General features: G+C 36.3%; 1 protein-coding gene across 1 annotated transcript in view; it reads right to left on the reverse strand.

The window, feature by feature from the left end:
• ECT2L (epithelial cell transforming 2 like) overlaps window positions 1-21,507 on the reverse strand; it is a 101,590-nt gene that overhangs the window by 57,251 nt on the left and 22,832 nt on the right. The window contains exons 4-5 of the mRNA XM_069077241.1: window positions 3,266-3,428; window positions 524-776 (exon numbers count right to left, since the gene is read on the reverse strand). Of these exons, the coding sequence (XP_068933342.1) occupies window positions 524-776; window positions 3,266-3,428 (416 nt within the window). The remainder of the gene's footprint in view (window positions 1-523; window positions 777-3,265; window positions 3,429-21,507) is intronic.

Genomic DNA, 21,507 nt, shown 5'->3' on the forward strand with positions numbered 1-21,507 from the left:
CGGTGCTCTTACTCGCTGTGCTACCTGGCCGCCCCAGGCCTCATTTTTCTTATCTATAAAGTGAAGAGATGAACTAGATAACCTCTAAGGTTCCTTCCAGGTTTAGATCTATGATAATCTGATCTCCTATGAATCAAAAGGAAGTGAAATTTGAAGCAATTGCCTGGATGAACGAATCCTCCACTGCCTTGGTTGAAAGCAAAATTATGGCCTGTGTTACTGGTTGAACAAATCCCATTATGACAATATAATTATAACTATAAATCAATGAATAAATACCACCCCTCCAAAAAACCCTTTGCATAACAAGATTTCCAAACACCAACTAATGACCTACTTCACTTCAAGCTCTATTTGATCATATCCCAAACTCTAAATTCAACAAAATAATCTGGAAAAGCCATTAGAGTTCATCATAAAAGGAATTAAACTTCATCTAGAGTAGCTGTTCACATTCATTTCCAGTTTAGGCCCAATCCAAAGATATTTTCCCTACTTTGGAAGTTTATGAAGTATTACTGACTCTTATAGAGTGCTAGTCTGCCCCAAATAATTTTTCTTAGGCGTCTTTCTCTTTGCCTTTCTTCTCGTTCCCCATTTTCTGATTTGGTTTCATTGAGGGTCCCGTAGACAGCAGAAGCTTCCCTTGGGGTCAGCCAATCCAAGGTGGCAACACAGGCAATGTAATGACGCTTCCAAGCACCATACTCATTATCTGGGGGATCATAAGGCAGAAACCATCCAAACCTGATGCATTTTGGCTTCCATAAGCAATCCTTCAAACAAAAGATACACAAGAGAAAGAGAGGATGTCATCTTTTTTTCTTCAACACCAGTTTCCAGATAATATTTTAAGGCTCCCAGGGAAGTTTTTCCTTTATACTTAGGGTTCCTTCACAAGTAACATTAATTCAGCTTTAAATTTCCCATTATCTCATAACTTGCTATGTTTCTTAGAACTGATAAGCAAACGCCACTCTCTGGGGTAGGAACTGAACCTTGTTTGTGGTCTGCTTATGTGATGGTGCCATATTGCTAATCTTCATCTCCATCTTCCTCACTTACCCTCCCCCAACCCCTGAAGCATTTCTACTCTCCTGAATTTAAGGAACATTTAAAAATGCATTCAAGTTATGGTTCAAAATAAATCATTGGGCATAGTTCCCCTTCGCCCATTCTAGGGTTGGATTAATCTGTTCTCTGGGGGTCCCATTACAAACCTTCCTTAAAAAGCATAACTATTTTAAATGTAAAAAATATTGATTAAAAATAAGTTTGTTTTATCACAATGTAACACCTGTTTCTAGGCTCTCCTACATAGACTATAGATTCTATTACTGTATCTTTAAGAGTTAAATGGAATGTTGTAGAAAGAGCAGTGTGGGCTGGCAATTAGAATGACAGTTTAAATTGTCATGCTATGAGCTGCTTCTTTCTAAGGAGTTGGCGAGAATGTATGTTTTTAATTTTAATTACAAGGAACCGTAAGCTAAACTATAGAGGAGACAAAGAAGTTGAGGAAAACTGTCTTGTAAGAACTGTCAACTGATATCTTATGGTGAAACATAAGAATTCTCTGAAGATTCTCTGAAGAACTGTCAGTTATTAGTGCAGTCTGGAGAAGAAATAAAGAGGACAAATATAATTTAATTCCTGAAAGACTGAATTTAACTTTCATTTTGAGAAAAAATATGAAGAATATTCTTGAGAGACTAATTGGTATCTTGAATGAAATGAATGATGGAATTATGTTTCCAAAAGTAAAGAAGACATTTGTTGTTAGAGTAAAGGTTTTAAGTGACTGTGTCTATAATCTTTCCCACTATCAAAATATGGCACATAAATATAGCTTTCTTTTCTTATTGATTTCATTGGTTAATAAATTACACATCCAATAACTTTAATATTCATTTAATCATGGGAGATTAAGGGTTTTAATATGTATAAGTTACAGGCTACAAACTTATGGTGATACATGAGTAACCATGAAGAGTTGGACACGCCTGAACAACCACAAATAAGTAATATTGGGAAAAGAGGCTTCTATAGTTTAAAAAATGAATAATATTTATTGATCTGGGGAAGAGGATCAAGCCAATCAATTAATTATTGAGAAAGAGGTCAACGTTTATTAATTCTTAAGAAAATACTAAACTATATCTCTTGATTATTCTCCGATGCTTACAATAAAATTACATATGGGAACATGTCAGGTGTCAGACTGAGGAGTAACCTACATGTAAAGTGTGGTTTATTCCTTAATACTTAATAAAACAGCATTTTAAAAAACTGAAAGAAAAAAGGAAATAAGGGCACAACAGAGTAGAGGTAGGAGGTATGATGGAAGACATCCATTCTATGCCACTGTGAGTAGCTTCTTCTAAATTCCGCGACTTGATAGAACAACTCAAATGAGTTAGAGCTGGCTATCAACAGATGTCAACCAAATAGAGATCAGTAGAAAGATTACTGCTGTAAGCCATTTGGGCTTTACACAGAATTAATACATTTAAACTTCTTGATGACATAGTATGTACCCAATAAAACACAGAAAAAATGGAATAGAAATCATTTGTTAGGGAAATTCCAGGGGGAAAAGGTGCAATCTATTTTTTGAACAATATTTTCCCCTGAGTAATTGCATTTAACCTTTAACGATGTTTCCTATAATTAGATTAATAGTTTGTAAATGCTAATTTTGATGATGGGAAGGAGGGGAAGTGCATCCAAGCTTATGATTTCATTGGTACAGGGAAAACCCAGCATCGAAATTTCCTCCACCAGTTCAAATGAGCAAATTAGTTGCTTGGGGATACTAATAGGCTAAGTGAGTTGTTCATAGCCAAAGAGTAGAGGCAGGATTGAATTTTGGTCTTCCTGACCATAAGATCAGTTCTCTATCCACTATGCAACATAGTCTCGTTTACCCTAATTACAAAGTAAAATACTATGTTGAGGAGTGAAATTTCAAAATTATTTCCCTTGCTCTGTCACTTACTAAAACTGTGAGTTTTGGCAGGTTATTTAACCTGGCTTCAGGTTCCTTATCTATAAAATGAGGTAAGTGGAACAGAAAACCTTTGAGGCCTAAATCTACAAGCCTATAAACTTGAGTACAAGTTTAAAAACAGTTTTGTTCCTCAAAACTTTATCACAGTACTTGGGATCACAAAACAGTGTTATTCAGAGGACAGACCAGCAAAATATGTAGCTGCCTTTACAGATGTGCTTGTATTTTGTGACAAGGAATTGACAATCTATATACCTGTTCAGTTAAAAACTTCCAAGGCCAATTAACTTGTGCAGCTGCACACAGATCCATGGGATTCAGGAAGGAGAAAATGTACAGAGAAATGAAACGTGGTAACACTGTACAGAAATCCACTTTGACCATGGGAATCGTCTCAGGAAATGAATCTTTGACAAACCTATAAGAAAGATATAGGAATTTAGTCCCTTAGCATTGATATCCAAAACTGAATGTGAGGTTCAGACTACTTTTCTCACACTACTTTTCTACTTGAAGAACACATTAAATCTTAAAAAATAAAGAATACTACATAAATATAATCAACTTTTCATTATCCACATGACAGCAAGGATAACTAATTTTTTAAAAATACCATTTCATTCATTATTTCACCTTCCTCTAACACATTTTCAGTTGTAAGGAGGAGGTATTGATTAAGTCAGTCAATCAATTACCCCCACCCTACTTTGCCCTGACAACTCAGATAAGAATTCCTATATTGAGTCAATAAATCAGAGATATGAACCAAGTGTAAGCAAAGTCTAGATGCCTCTACTGTTATGCTCATTCAAAGACTTTAGACTGTGTGAAATGTTTCTTGATTCACTTAGAAGTCTTTAAAAGCCTTTGAAATGGAAAGACACTATATAGGCAACTTATTTGGATTGGTCGAGGACACTTGGTCATACTGGATGGTTTTTTTTTAATATGAAATAGCAAGTCAGTTAGGAATTCATTTGGGCAATGGAGTGTGTAGAAGTTTAGTAGTGGAAGTGGGCATAGCTTCCTCCACTGAGAAGGAATTCTTTGGGATTATGGAGCCAAGGTAAGAGAATGTTTCCATTTCTCTCCCCTTACTTTTTTTTTCTGCTCTTTCCTTGACCTGAGGATAACTTGATGAACTTTGAAGAGTTGGAAGACTTGAGCATGGCTGTCCTAGCCCTAGCAGCATCCCCAGAACAGGTGACATATTATCTGCTTTGGAGCCAAGGAAAAACTAGACACAACGAGGAAAGGCAACTTCAGGTCTCACGCATGTGCTACATTTTCTTTTTCAACTCCTTACGACTAATATTTTAGTGAATAAAGGCAGTAAGAGAGGAAAAATGAAATGTCTTAATTAAACTGTACTTCAACATTTTCATATTTTCCCTCCATCTGTATTCTCTTTCTTGATCCCCTCCCCAATATGGAAGAAGAAAGGGTAAAATAATTCTTCTTTCCTTCTCTTTCCCTAATCCTACCTTATCCAATGTTGACTTTGCTGTGAAGAGCAGCTGGCTTCAACCTCTAAAGGCTTAGTACAAACTAGTGTTTGTAACCTTAACATGGGATTTTAAAAGTACTTTAAATCAATTTCTGGAAGAATTTATATATCAGATTCTGGAAGTTTACCCACTTGTACTTTCTACAAGATTGTTATTTCCTATCCCTGCTGCGTTTTCTATTATTTTCTTTTGTAAAGATTAGACATCTGTCCCAGAGGACTTTTGAAAAGTGATGTTCTCACACAGTCTACATGGAGGGGCTCTATTCTGCCAGTTTTCCTGATGCACTTTATAAATTCCGAGTAATGATGCATTCTGCTTTTGCTGTGGAGTGTTTTTGTTGTTGTTTTATATTAGGTTGAAGCAAGGGATTGATGGAATGTTTCTTTATACTCCAGTTGCTATTTGCATGTAACCTGGTTTTTTTTCCCCCATTTCTACAGGACTGAAAATGAAATCTAAAATGCCTACCTATCTCTGATATAAGTTTAAGTTAGAATTTCCTCTTTCTGAAGACAGGTTCCCCATTTATTATCCACTAACATGGGAGTTCTTCACTTTTTTTGTCATAGACTTCTTTGGCACTCTGAAGCCTAGGCACCTACTCTCAGAATTGTTTTTGAAAGTATAAAAAGAAATGAATAGTAGTACAAAGAAAACCAATTTTATTGGAATGCCATTATCAATTTTTTTTTCAAAAAAAGTTCATGGGACCCCAGGTTAAGAACCTCTACCATAACATAATCACTAGCTTGCACCTGTAGGCCTTTGACTAGTCAATCTCTAGGAACCCAGTCACCAACTGCTATTCGAGCAGCAAATATTGAAACCTCTTGTTTGAGGCAAAAGATGTCTCAATTTTAATATCTTCTTTTTTTTCTGTTTCATTGCATCTGTCCTTTGAACCAGAGCATTTTCTAAACTTGCTCATGGGTACTTTCTAACTCTTTACTTAGTCTTTAACCCATAGCTTTAATGTCTGACTCCTGCCTTTCAATCCCAGACCTGTCTTGATTTGATTCTCCCGTTCTTGGTTCCTCATATTGTGCCTATAAATCTTAGCATGCAGGCTATTACAGAAATAAACAAACCTTTCATCTACATCAATAACATCTGTTTATATTTATGTGGTTAATTGTGCCCTTTGAAATGTAGATTAGCCAAAAATCTGCTTATACTTAGAGCCTTTAACCCTATAGGGGAAGGAAAGGTGCTGTGACTCCATTTATAAAAAAAGAAAACTGTAAAAATTCCATTGAATAATCTTGTTTCTCTCTTTTCCTTGTTTAGAAATAAAAACTCTGCAAGGGGTGGGGTGGCGTGGGGGAAAGGAATAAGAAATAGAAGAGTCAATATAGTAACAATCCCTGAGTAATCAAGAATTGCCTACATTTTCTCCCTTTCAAGAAACATTTGTTGAATGCCTAGTCTTTGCAAGGCATTATTCTAAGGCAGTTCCCAAAGTGTGGTCTAGGGATATCTGGAGGAACCACACCTTTTAGGTGGGTCTACAAGGTCAAAAGTATTTTCATAATACTAAACGTTCTAATTCCTAATAGGCAACTATTGATAGCTACTATGATCCACATAAACAAAAGCTATTTGGGAAGCCCTCAATTTTTAAGAGAATAAATGGATGCCGAGAAAAAAAAAAGAGAATTGCTATTCTAAGGCATTATGTGGGAAACAAGAATAAACAAGACACAATCTCAGTCCTTCTGGGTACATATCATAGTTTGGACAACAAGCATTCTTATACATCTCAAAAAAATTGGCTATTTCTTAACTGATAGAAAATGACTGATTACTGGGAGTCATCTCAGAATCAACTGCCTGGGTCTAGTCAGATAGATAACCAGCTAGTTAGATCACATGTCAATCATCAAAATCAACACTAAGGGAAAAAAAAGGACAAAAATGAGATAATACCAGGTGTGATTTTAGTAGCTCTAAAATGACCTGCTTAAGCAGCTAACAATGAAAATTGAGAAGTAGGCAAAAATGGCCAAAGACATTGACTTTAAAACTGTCTGGAAGAAGCATCAATGCAAAATAATCACCACAAGGTCCTAAAGAACTCAGAACTTTCCTCAGACAGCAAATACTTAAGTGACTCTCTAAGCAGAGAGATCAAGCAATCAGTTTATAGTACAAACTAATTTGTAAAGCATTATGAGGAGGCAAATGGAAAATAATGAGTATGACTACTTCACAAAACAGTGAAAAAGCAATAAAGAGGAATACAAATCAGAAAATGATGCGAAAACCAAAGAGGCCAGATGATCACAAAACTATTGCCAGATGCAACTAGGAGAAAGACAAAAAAGGCATGAAATGGAACAGAACTGCTAGCATTTCAATAGCAATTTATAACTGAACCACAACATATGGAGTCTGCCATCTTCATAGGTAGTGAAGTAGATAGAGTGCTGGGCCTGGAATCAGAAGACCTGAGTTCAAATCCAGAGTTAGACACTTACTAGCTGTGTGACTCTGGGTAAGTCACTTAACCTCTGTTTGCCTCAGTTTTCTCAACTATAAAATAGGGATAATAACAACACCTACTTCCTAGAATTGTGAGGATCAAATGATATAAGGTTTGTAAAGTATTTAGCATATAGCCTGGTAAACAGTAAGTGATATATAAATGTTAGCTACCAACAGCATCATCATCGTCATCATCGTCATCATCCTCATAATCTGATGAAACAAGGTGCTCCACAAACATGTTAAGAGCTCACAAAATTCCATTCCAGACACAATCCCATAGTTCTGTTCAGCAATTCACCAAGCGATGTATCAAAGAAGAAATATGCTTATCAAAGGTTTTGGCCAGGGTCACAAAGGACTTCCTTCACAAAGTCCAAATAAAAGAACAGCAGTCTTTCAGTTGTAAGGTTCTATGGGTATTCCTCTCTGCAGATGACACTGTACTGATTGTATTAAATCCTAGAACACTCATTGACCTTCTCAATGATATACAAGTCACTCCAAAGAGATCATTCAGGCCATCCATATGGACAAAAAAAGTAGATAAAATGCATATAGCTCAGGCTACCATGTGCAGAGAGATAAGCAAAGCCCCAAGTGAGTTCATCCCTCAGAGATGCAGTGTAGGACAGTGGGGGAAGTATTGGTTTGGGAATTTGAGCACCTGAGTTCAAGTACTACATCTATTTTCACTTGCTACCTGTACTACCTTGGGCAAGTCACTTTATTAAGCATATATGATAAGCACTGGAGACAGAAAGTAAAAAATGAAACAGTCTTTGCCTACTGGCAGTTTCACTTTATCAGGAGATACATGTATGTACATTTCTATATATGTACAACATATACATATATAATATATAAAATAAATACAAGGGAATTTTGAGGAGGGAGGCACTAGGAACTGAGGGGTCAGGAAAAGCTTAATGTAGAAGATGGCATTTGAACTGAGTTTTGAAGGTTAGGGAAGGGGAGTAAGAAAGCAGTGTCTTCTAGGCATGGAGGACAGCCATGGGAAAGCATGAAAATAGGAGATTGTGGATGAAGGAAAGTAAGAAATCCAGTTTGGCTGGACTATATGATGTGCTAACTGGAGTAAGGTATAATAAGACTAGAAAATTATTGGGGGCTAGGTAAATGGCTTATCTGCCAAACATAAGAGTTCATAACTGATCCTAAAGGTAACAGGGCATCAAGAGGGCTTATTAAGTAGGTGGAGAGGCAGGTAGCACAGGAAGACCTGAGCTTTAGGAAATCATTTTGGCAGCTGTATGGAGGAATAAAGGGAGAGATTTGAGGCAGGGGATCAATCAGGAGGTTACTAGATGGACTTAAATGGTGGCTGTGTGAATAGAAAGAAGGGGACTGATATGAGAGATGTTGTGGAGGTCAAAACACACCTTACAGATCCACAGAGGGGGGGTCTATAAGGTGTGTTCTTGGCCTTATACCTAGGAAAGGGAGAAACAGTATGATTTGATTTAAAATATGTACTTCAATTATATATGTATATATTTTATGCTTTTTCCATAGACTGCATCATATTTCATAGGCACGTTAAAACATAATGAATCTTTAGCAATAAGGCAAATGCTTTAGCTACACAAAACACGCACACATACAAAAAAAAAATCAGTACACGAGCAGCAGAATGCTATAATAAGAATGTGGCTCATTACATTTTAATTAACACTGCCAAGTAAGAAAAACATGAAAAAAATGAGAAAATGTAAGGAGACAAGGAACAAAATGTGCTTTGCTCATTTATTGTGACAAGGAGAGTTTAGTTTAAATTATTCATGATTATGTTTCGTACTGTGCCACTGAATGTACAATGTGTATTTTGCAAAGATAACAAGGCTTAGTAATATGAGACCTGAACCTGGCTCTGTGCTCTTAAATCTCTGATAAGAGTTAGAAAGACTGCCAAAACAGTAATGAAAATTACTGGGTTGGCAGATTAGCAAGGTGAGTCTTAGAAGAGATTGGGCAGTTTTGACTCACTTATTTATTTTCCTAGTGGGAGCATGCTTTTGTCTTCCCTCTTTCTGGGTCAGTAGTTTTCAAACATTTTAAGGCTGGGCAATATTCTGCAACTGTTTTTCATACCCTTATCCTGATCCCTAGTTCATGGAATAAACTGCTGGAAAGGTGACACATATAAATTTAATATACTCAAACATGATCCTATTTATTTCAAGGAAGTCCTAGGAATTCTTTGTGGACCCCAAAAGCTCCATGGAACACACATAGAAAACTATTGCTCTAATTCATAAAGCATGGAAAACTGTAAAGATTTTTGCCCTGGAGCAACCTGCTTTGGTAGGTTTTTAGGATAAATAAGAAAGTTCCTTTTTTTGTTGTTGTTGGACAAGTACAGCTACCAAGTACAAGACGCTACCTAGAGCAGATGTCCACATCAGCATTATCACATGTGCGTCCACCTTCTCCCCATCATCATTTCTCATTCATCTCACTTTTTTTTTCAGTGAGGTTCAGATGGAAACAGTCCTGAGACAAATGGAATGCTGCTGTTATTATATTATTAAGTTATTACACTGATATTATTCTTTCATATTGTCTTTGGATTATTAAACAGGTGAATAAAATAACTGTTCTCTGTAGTTAAATATAAGCATTATCTTAGAAACTCATCTTTTGTAGACTCACTGAAAATATCCTTGATACAACTCTAGTAGCAGGCAGGATAATAGAGATAATATAAACTTCATCCTGTTCTCACACTTTTTCCCCATTTAATTTAGAGATTATCATGATTTTGGATGGCAATTTTTTTTAATGTTCTACATTTTTATGGATCAGTTTTATGCCTGTCATTATAATAGTTCAATCTGTGATAATGGTCTGCTTCCAGTAGGATTTTTTCTTTGCTTCAGTTCTCCAAGATATTTTGAGGTCTGTATTTATATTTGTCATCTCTGTTCATGAAAGTTAGTGAGTTTCTAAGATAATTCTAGTCCCTAAGGCATGTCTTGAAAGGTCTTCAATAGGTGCCAAATTATTATAGTCTGCAGGGATATACTGCACAGTTTTTAGTCTTTTCTTGAATAATCTATAAAGATTGCCAAGTCTGAGCTTCTTTAGGGTACCCTTTCCGTAGTGTCTGGTGCCAATGATCTTGAAATAGCATCATAAACTTATGCAGTTCCCCACATATATGCACATATGTGCAAATGCATACATACAATCATCATGACTCAGTCATCTTTTTAAACATATTTGTCAAAATACTGTTGGGTAATTGTTGTAGAAGTCACCCACAGAAGACTTTTAACTCCACTCTGGAATCTTAGCTCTTTCATAGATTCCATCTGGAAGTAAACCAATTACATTCACTAAATCCAACGACAAGTGCCAGTTGTAGCCTTTGCTATTGCTCAGTGTTGTGATATCTTTTTTTTTTTTTAAAGATTTTGTAGGTTGCTATAGAACGATTAACACTTTCTTGAGAAGAAAAAAAAGAAAACAGTTGATAATTATACTTAGAACCTATAAAACCTGTACGAGGCTTTTGTAAGAATACTTTGCAAATCTGTTATGGTTCATTTTACAGACCTGAAAGTATATATTAAGACGACTATTATATAGAGATTGATTGTTTTAAATATGTTTTCCCCATTAAACTTTGATTCCAGGATGTCAGTAAGCCTTTACAGGAATTCAATCATAGTCTTTTTCTTGTTGTCTTGCATGTAGGAGACCCAAGGTATTTGTAGGTATCAACTTCAGCTCTTGGTTCAGTGTACCTTCTGGCATGCAGCTCAGATCCTTCAGTCTCTATATTTCTTAAGTATATGGCAATAATTTTATGATTATTGAAACCAAATGACAATTTAAGATTTTTTTACATCATTGGAAAATGATTTCATGCATTGGCGTTATTTTGTGTGTGTGTGTGTGTGTGTATGTGTGTGTGTGTGTAGACACAGAGCATGATGTCATTAATATTCACCAAATAATTACTATGATATTTTGGTTTGACATGTTTAATTGGAATCCATACTTAGTTCTAGAGTCGCTCTGTAGATTCTTTGGATCAGTGCTAAGATTTTGTATCCAGAACTTCTGGACAGTTTTCTTATATTACTTGCATGATGGTGTTCAGGGTTTTTTTTTTTCTGGTCAGATCTTTCTGAGAATACGGTGATCCTTAAATTGTCTCTATGCATCCTGTCTTCAAGATCAATGTGAGATCATGTGTTCTTTGAATGTTATTGCCTTTTACTTACAGACTGTCCTTCATTTCATATTAACAATCTGTTGTTATTTCTTTCTCTTGTTGGAGAGTCTTGCCACTATGGATTTGGGTTTCTCTGTTCTTTTGCTTTTTTCTTCTGTTCTGGCCACAAATCCCATCAGACTTTCTCTCAAAATTCTCATTTCTCTCTTGAACTTTTCTGGAATCTCCTGTTGAGCTTCCATGTTATCCTGGGAATTCATAGGATTCTATACTTCATCAGATATTGGTTCACTTTCTTTTATCTTACAATATTTATTTAGACATGTTTGCAATTTTTAAAGATATCTTGTTACTCATCTTGCCTTTGTTAAAAGTACATGTTTTGGGAGGACATAACTGACTCCATTTTGAATTCATCATTTTACTGTGTATGACTCCTGCATTGACAGCAGGACTAGAAGCAACAACTGATTGCCTTCAGTGTCTTCTTCCCTCCTAAATTGGTACAAAAAGACTTAATTGCTTCAGCTTTCAGTGACTTTTTCAGTCACTTCCCTTAATATAGCTGTTCTGTTGTTCATTATATTAACGATCCACAAACTTTCTATTCTTCATTTGATTCAACTTGTGTTTTGCTGTGTTGGACTTCTTGCAACCATATAGACAATCAGAAAATGTCCCTTTCCACTTTCTTTGGGAGTATTTGGTTGCCTCTGACTTCATGTTACTGTAGTAAAGTAGTTTTAAAAAATATGTCGATATTGAATGATTTTGTTCTTTTTGCTTTTTGGAGGGCAATTGGGGTTAAGTGACTTGCCCCAAGGTCACATGGCTAGTAAGTGTGTCAAGTGTCTGAGGCCAGAATTGAACTCAGGTCCTCCTGATTCCAGGCCAGTGCTCTATTCACTGCACCACCTAGCCACCCCAGATTTTGTTCTTTTTAAAAACTGTTTTGACTTCCTGTTTTACCTTAGTCTTTTGAATTTTGCTTTCAATTGCTGATTGAAAGTATCTAGAATTTCTGATATGCTTTTGTTTTCCAGATTCTTTTGAGTATATATATATATATATATATATATATATGTGTGTGTGTGTGTGTGTGTGTGTGTATATGTTTAACTTTAATCAGGCAATATTGCATTCAAATTTTATATAGAATACACTAGCTAGATTTTAATGTAATCTTCTAAGCCTTTCCCCTAAATTTACAATAATTCTTACATGACATTTTTTGCCATAATGGTGTTTAATAAGCCTGTCCTTAAGATTATTCCGTGATATTACCTTTCCCACTATGGTTCTTACTATGGCAGTAGCTGCCACCTATAATGCTGTGTGTAGTTCCTGAAATGTTTTTATACTTTCTGTCAAACGTTGTGAATGAACATGCTCATTCATGTTGGCCGTAGCATATATTATCTTTTATAAATTAACTCTGGGGGTTGTGCAGCCAAGACAGCAGAGCAGAAGCAGGAACTCACCCGAACTCTTCCAACGTTCCCCTCCAAACAACTTTAAAATAATGCCTCTGATTGAATTCTGGAGTGGTAGATCCAACAACAGGTCAGGGTGAACCAATCTTCCAGTCCATGACAACTTAGGAGGATAGCAGGAAAGGTGTGGGTCAGATCTAGAGCATAGGGCAGCACAGGCCACATACCAGCAAGCCAGCAACAGGCCTTAGACATGGCTGCATCAGAGGCAGCAACAACTTAAGGGGTCCTCAGCCTATAGACAATAAGGGTGTTGGACAGCTAGTCAGAATGAAATTACAGGGGATACTCTGCTGGCACTGAGTACAGGACCTGCTTCGTTGCTCTTACACAGTTCCAGGTCACATACCAGGACAAAGAGGAGCACTGTGCTTGTGATCTCAGGAGAGCAGGGGCCTTCATCAGAGTTCCAAAGTGGAGAAGAATGCTTATGATCACTCTTAAGGGAGAAGGGAAACTGATCTTAATTCCAAGGCAGAAAAAAAATAACTAGCCCTTGTAATTACAGGGAAACAAGGTCCCTTCCTGGGTAAAGACAAGAGCACAGGCCAGGAGAGCAGTGATTATATTTACATACCACTTTGGAAGCACCAAAGACTAGACCCCCAGAACTAGTTCTGAAAACTGAAGCATGAAAAAGCTGAAGCTTGAAACAGTGCTCCCTCTACCCCAGGAGTAGAGCTTACCTTTAACATAAAGTTAAAAATCAAGAAATAGGCTGAAAAAAAATTAGCAAACAACAACAAGAAAACCTGACTATAAAAAGTCACTATGGTGACAGGGAATATCAAGACACAAACTCAAAAGAAGACAGCAGTGTAAAAATAGCTACAAGCAAAACCTTTCAAAGGAAAAAAAAATGTGAATTAGACACAAATCCAACAAGAGTTCCCAGAAAAGCTCATAAAGGATTTTATTTTATCTTAACATTTTATTTAAAATTCAGAGTTCCAAACTCTATCCCTCCTTTCCTCCCTCCCATCCCCCTTCCCTGAGATGGAAAGCAATCAGATATAAGCTATACATATGTAATTATGTAAAACATTTCCATATTAGTCATTTTGTATAAGAATACTTGGATAAAAGAAAAAAATGAAAGAGTGAAAATAGCATGCTTCAGTCTGTATTCAATTAATATCACTTTTTTCTTTGAAGGCAGATAGTATGCTCCATCATTAATCCTTTGAGATTGTCTTGGATCATTGTATTGCTCAGAATAGCTAAGTCCTTCACAGTTCTTCACTGAACAATATTGCTGTTACTGTGTACAACATCCTTCGGTTCTGTTCATTTCACTATGCATCAGTTCATGTAAATCTTTACAGGTTTTCTGAAATCATCCTTCTTATCATTTCTTCTTTTTTGTTTGGAGGGGAAAGGGCAGAGCAATTGGGGTTAAGTGACTTGCCCAAGGTCACACAGCTAGTAAGTGTTAAATATCTGAGATTGGATTTGAACTCAGGTTCTCCTGACTCCAGGGCCAGTGCTCTATTCACAAGCTGCCGCCTGCTCGTTATTTCTTACATCACATTAGTATTCCATTATAATCATAAACCAGAGCTTATTTAGTCATTCCCCAATTTATGGGCATCCCTTTGATTTCAAATTCTTAGCTACCACACAAAAAAATGCTGTAAGTGTGCAAATATGACCTTTTCCTTTTTTAAAAAAAATATCTTTGGGATACAGACATAGCAGTGGTATTACTGGACCAAAGAGTATGTATAGTTTTATAGCCTTTTGGATATAGTTCCAAATTGCTCTCCAGAATGGTTGGATCAATTTACAACTCCACTAATAATGCATTAGTGTTCCAATTTTCCCACATCCTCTCTAACATCCAACATTTTTCTTTTTTTCACATTGGCCACTCTGATAGGTATGTGATGGTACCTCAGAGTTTTTTAAATTTGCATTTCTCTGATCAATAATGATTTAAAGAGGGGCAGCTAGGTGGTGCAGCGAGTAAGTGCTGGAAGAAGGGGAAAGGAGGAAGAAGAAAGAGGAAATATTTCACATAAAAGTGGTACAAAAGGAAGAACTTTTACAGTAGAGTGGGAGTTGGGTGGTGGTGGCAGGCAACATTTTAATTAATGTGGTTTGGCTCAAAGAGTGAATAACATACATGCTCAGTTGTGTACAGAAATCTATCTTACCCTACTGGAAAGTAGGAGGGGAAGGGGATAAGAGAAAGGAACACTGATAAAAGGGAGGGCATATTAAGAGAGGCAGTGGTCAGAAGCAAAAGAGAGTTTTGAGGAGGGAAAGGAGAGAGACAGACAGACAGACAGAGAAACAGGGAGACAAGGAGACAGGGAGACAGAGACTGAGAGAGATTGGGAGAGGGAAGTATAAAGTGAAAAAATAGGATGGAGGGAAATAGTAATCAGAACTGTGAATGTGAATGGGATGAACTTACCTATAAAATGGAAGCAGACAGCAGAATGGTTAAAAACTAGAATCCAAAAATATGTTGTTTACAAGAGACACACTTGAAAGAGAAAGACATAAACACAGTAAAAATAAGGGGCTAGAGAAGAATCTAGTATAATTCAGTTGTGATTTTTTAAAAAATGGTAGGGATAACAATCATTATTTCAGAAAAAGCAAAAGCAAAAATAGACCAAATTAAGAGAGAAAAGCAGGGAAACTATATATTTTCTAAAAAGTGCCATAGATAGTAAAGTAATATCAACACAAAACATATGCACCAAATAGCAGTGCATCCAAATTCTTAAAGAAATAGTTAAATGAGTTACAGGAGGAAATAGTGAAACTAAACTATGAAAGTATAGGAATAAATGGACTTTTCCTTAAATTGATATGAAGCATTTTGCTAAAATCATAAGTAAGCATTATTTGTAGTGGGAATAAGCTAGAAATCTTCCCAGTAAGATCAGGTGAGAAACAAGGATGCTCACTATCATCAGTATTATTCACAATTGTATTGGAAATCCTTGTAATAGCAATAAGAGAAGAAAAAGAAATAGAAGAAACCAGAATAGGGATTGAGGTAACAAAGCTATCTCTTTTTTGTAGATGATATGATGATATACTTTGGAAATCCTAAAGACTCAACTAAAAAGTTAATTGAAATCATTTAATAATTTCAGCAAAGTAGCAAGATATAAATAAGGGGGACATAAAGCAGGACATAAATCATCATCATTCCTACATATCACTAAAAGGATCCTGCAGGAAGAGATAGCTAGAGATATCCCATTTAAAATAAGTCCAGATAGTATAAAATACCTGGGAACACACCTACCAAAACAAACCCAGGATCTATGAATGAAGTCATAAAAAACCTTTGTACACAACTAAAATCAGATTTAAAATAAATGGAGAAATATTAATTGTTCATGAGTAGGAAGGGCCAATATAATAAAAACAACAATTTGACCAAAATTAATCTATATATTCAATGTCATTCCAATTAAATTACCAAAAATTTATTTTATAGAGCTATAAAAAATAATAACAAAATTCATTTAGAAGAATAAAAGGTCAGGAATATCAAAGGAACTAATGGGGGGAAAATGTAAAGGAAGGAGTTTAGCAGATTTTAAACTATATTATAAGGCAGTAATTCTCAAAACTATTTGGTACTGTCTAAAAAATGGAAAGTTAGATCATTGGAACAGGGTAGACATCCCATCTACAACAGCAAATGAATATAACAATTCAGTGTTTGACAAGTGTGAAAACTTAAGTTTTTAGGATAGTAATTCATTATTTGGTAAAGAAAAATGTTTTTAAAACTGGAAATCAGTCTGGCAGAAATTAGGCACAGACCAATATCTTATGCCATTTATTAAGATGAGGTCAAAATGGATGCATGACCTGGACATAAAGGGAGATATTACAAGAAAAATTGAAGAAATGGAACATATTATCAGACTTATGGATAGGTGAACAATTTATGAACAAATGAGATAGAGTGTTGTGAGATGTAAAATGGATACTTTTAATTACATTAAATTAAAAAGGTTTTGTACAACTAAAATAAATGTAGCCAAGACCAGAAGGAAAGCAGAAAACTGAGGAAAAAATTTACAGACAGTTCCTCAGATTTTTATTTCATATCTCATATCTCAAATATATAAAGAACTTTGTCCAATCTATAAGAATGCAAGTCATTCCCCAATTGATGTATGGTCACGAATACAGATTTTCCAATGAAAAAATCAAAACAATTCATAATCATATAAAAATATTCCAAATAATTTCTGATTAGTCTAATGCAAACCAAAAAACTTTGAGACATCATTTTACACCTATCAGATTGTCTAAAATGACAGAAGCAGAAAGCGAAAAACGTTGGAGGGGAAGTAGAAAAATTGGCACCTTAATTTATCGTTGGTGGATCTGTGAGCTGATCCAACCATTTTGGAGAGAGAATTGGAATTTTGCCCAAAGAGTTTTTAAACTGCCTACATCCTTTTACTCAGCCATACCACTATTAGGTCTGTTTCCCTAAGATGATTAGGGAAAATGGAAACCCCCCCCCCCCCCCCATACATGTTCTAAAATATTTATAGCAGCTTTCTTTGTGGTGGCAAAGAATGCAGGTATGCCTGTCAATTGGGGAATAGCTAACAGATTGTGATATTTGTTCATGATGGAATATTACTCTGCTATAAGAAATAAAGAGCTTAATGAATTTAGAAAAGCATGGAGAGCAATGAAATAATGAAGAGCAAAATGAGCAGAAGCAAGAGAACGTTATATATAGTAACAGCAGTGTTGCTTTAAAAACAACTTTGAGCAACCAAGTCATTCTATTATAAAGAGCCAAGTAAACCAGAAGGATCCTATGATGGAAGATGTTTGAATTCAGAAAGAGAATTTGTATATATATGTGTGTGTGTGTGTGTGTGTGTGTGTGTGTGTGTATTCTATACATATACACATACACATTTGAGTCTAATGATAGTTCGGGGTGGAGGGAAGTGGAAAAAAAAAGAAAGGCACAAGGATAACTTTGTTGTATATTTGAAAGGAATAGCAAATTATACATAATGGACCTGCAATTTTAGGTGCAATCCTCTGTTTTTCTAATTCACTTTGTTATGAAAATGCTTGTTTTATTTCTTAAGTTCAGAATAAAATAAAGAATATGTGTAACCATAAAATAAATAAGAAAGAAGTTAAGGAAATGGATAGAATTTTTAGAATAGTTGGATATAATAGACCTGTGGAAAAAACTGAATGGGAATAGAAAGGAAATTTCCTCAGCTGTAAATGGCGCCTTCACCAAAACTGACCATGCATTAGGGCATAAAAACCTAACAATAAAAATGCATATGACATGATCTCCAATTCTTTCACTTAAGCACTCTCTAGTTATCAATGTTCCTCTTAAAAATATGGCGCCCAGAACTGAATGGAACATTCAAAAGGTAAAAGATAATTGAGTGACAAATGAGTGGTTCAGATTCACAGAAAGGAAAAGATCACCTGTGAGTAGTCAAGGTAGGGGAAAGATGCAGTGTCATATAAAGTACACTGAATTCACTATCAAAGGATCCAAACTCAATCTTGTCTTTGCCATTTACTGGTTGTTCAACATTGGGAAATTCCAGTAGAACATAGCCTTTTTAAAGCTAGGATGCTTTCCCATTTTTGTCTTTGTATCCCCTGTACCTAGTCTGGGGGAAAGCTAAGATCTTAAAACAAGAGGTACTCTTTCTTCAAGGTTTAATTCCATCCTTAATTTATTTTTCTAAGAAAAGTTATTTTTGGCCTCTTACATGTATTAAAATAGGGAAAAGTCCAAAGGGACTTAGGTAGTAAAACACATTTTTTTCTTAATAATTTCAGCTGAACTAAAAAAAAAAAAAAGATTTTTTTGCATGCTTCCACATCCTTGTCTATATGCTTCACCAAATAGCCTATACTTTTATTTACAATTAGTGAATTTTCAAGGTGATGAAACAGTATCCCACTTTGTTGACCAAAGTAGAGTAGGTAGTAAATAAAGTTTTGAAATGTGGTTATTGACCATACCAAAATATTAATAGCAGCTCCCTTTTTTTGGTTATAGCAAAAAAAAAAAAAAAGCCCTAAAAAGCTAGAAACACAGGGGGCAGAGTCAAGATGGTGGAGTAGAAACAGGACTTCGGTGGGGTTCTAGCTCTCACCTCCTCCAATTCATGTAAAAGGGGACTCTGAACAAACTTTAGAGCTACAGAACCCATAAAATGACACAGAGAAGCTAACCTCCCACTGAGGACAGCCTGGCAGGCCGGCAGGAATCGGTGCTCTGGGAACTGAGCCCAACTCCACACCAAGGTTTTAGCCCCAGGGCAGCCCTGACCAGCCACCGGCTGGAGGGACTCCAGCTGTGGCGGTCCAGAATTATCAACACATAGATGCTAAGGACAAAGTTAGAGGTCAGTACAGTGTGGACTTTGGGACCCAGTAGTTGGGAGTGCATTGGCTTTTTCACCCAGGTTGAGAAGCCACTGAGGGCTGCGGTGCAGCTGCTGCCACATGGCAGCTTCAGCTCCTGGCCTACAGAGTGTAGGGGGACCAAGCAACTAGTCTGAGGGGTAATTGCTCTTGCTTTAACCTGCTTGGTTCTGGATTGCGGTCTAGGGTGGAGGTCCTGGGTTGTGTGACCAGATTGCCAGAGCATGTGGAGGCTTCAGAGAGAGCACCCAACTAATACCTCTGGTAGCTGAGAAAACCCTAGCATTTGGAATAAAGCTCCCCTGTCTGGTGGCAGAGTCCTACTGTAGCAAAAAGCCCCAAAGTCAAGCCCCAAGCAAAGCAATCCAATATTACACTCCTATTTTGGGGACAAAAAGGAGCAAAGCATGGAACAGGAGGAAGACAGTGAAGTCAGAACTCCTGTGCCAAAAGCTTCCAAGAAAAATATGAGCTGGTTACAGGCCATAGAGGACCTTAAGAAGCAGATAAGAGAAGTGGAAGAAAAATTGGAAAGAGAAATGAGAACGATGCAAGAAAATTACAAAATAAGAGTCAACAGCCTGACTGAGGAAAATAATACTTTAAAAAATAGACTAAATCAAATGGCAAAAGAGGCTCAAAAAGGCAATGAGGAGAAAAATGCCTTAAAAAGCCTAATTTGCCAGATGGAAAAAGAATCTCAAAAGCTCACTGAGGAGAATCATTCCTTCAGAATTAGATTGGAACAAATGGAAGCTAATGACTTTATGAGAAATCAAGATGCTGTTAAACAGATCCAAACAAATGAAAGAATAGAAGGCAATGTGAAATATCTCATGGGAAAAACCACTGCCCTAGAAAATAGATCCAGGAGAGATAATTTAAAAATTATTGGACTACCTGAAAGCCATGATCAAAGAAAGAACCTAGAAATCATCCTCCAAGAAATTCTCAAGGAAAACTGCCCTGATGTTTTAGAACCTGAGGGCAAAATAGAGGTTGAAAGAATCCACTGATTACCTCCTGAAAAAGACCCCAAAAAGAAAACTCCTAGGAATATTATAGCCAGGTTCCAGAATTCCCAGATCAAGGAGAGAATATTACAAGCAACCAGGAAGAAACAATTTGAATATTGTGGAAACACAATCAGGATAACTCAGGATCTGGCAGCTTCTACACTGAGGGATTGAAGGGCTTAGAATATGGTATTCTGGAGGTCAAAGGAGCTGGGATTAAAACCAAGAATCACCTACCCAGCAAAACTGAGTATCATGTTTCAGGGGAAAATATGGTCATTCAGTGGAATAGAGGACTTTCAAGCATTCTTGATGAAAATTTGACGTTCAGATAGAAGAAGCAAGAGAAGCATGAGAAGGTAAACAGGGAAAAGAAATCATAAGGAACTTATCAAAGTTGAACTATTAACATTTATACATGAAAAAAAGATAATTGTAACTGATGAAACTTTTCTCAGTATGAAAATAGTTGAAGGGAATAGAAATACATATATATATATATATGTCTATATCGGAGGGTATATAGGTATATGAATACATATGTGAATGTGTGTATATATGTTTACAGGTATACATAGAGGGCACAGGACCAATTTAATAGGAAGGGATGATACTTAAAAGGTTAAATTAAGAGGTGAGAGGGGAATATAATGAGAGGTGATGGGGAGAGACAGAATGGAGTAAACTATCTCATATAGAAGAGGCAAGGGAAAATGGTTACAATGGAGGGGAAGAATAGGAAGGCAAAAGGGAATGGGTCAATCTTATTCTCGTTGAATTTGGCTTGGGGAGGGAATGAAATACATACTAAATAGGGTATTTCACCCTACAGGAGAGTAGGGGGGAAGGGGATGAGAGGGGGGATAATGGAAGGGAGAGCAGGCTGGGGGGGAGGGAAGTTGGAAACACCCAGTTTTGAAAAGGGACAGGATCAAAGTAGAGAATAGAACAAGTGGGAGGTGGGATAGGAGGGAGGGAAATATAGTCAGTCTTTTACAATATATCTACTATGTTAATGTTTTGCATTAGCTACACATGTACAACCTATAATGAACTGCTTATCTTCCCAGTAAGGGTGGGTGACAAGGGAGGAAGGGAATGAATCTGGAATTCAAAGTTTTAAAACCAAATGTTTTAAATATATATACATATATGTATATACTATTATTAATACTATTTTACATGTAATTGGGAAATAAGATATACAGGCACTGGGGCATAAAGATCCACCATTCCCTACTGGAAAAGTCGAAGGGGATATGGGAGAAGATATAGGAGAGAGCAGAAGGGAGGAGGGGATATCTTGTGGGACTGCTATTTTGGGGCAGTGGGTAGAGGAAAAACAGGGAGAAAATTTGTAACTCAAAATCTGGCA

This window comes from Petaurus breviceps, unplaced genomic scaffold (assembly GCF_028583685.1).
Source record: "Petaurus breviceps papuanus isolate PSGF00001 unplaced genomic scaffold, PetGlider_PUasm1.0 90977, whole genome shotgun sequence".
NCBI lineage: Eukaryota > Metazoa > Chordata > Mammalia > Diprotodontia > Petauridae > Petaurus > Petaurus breviceps.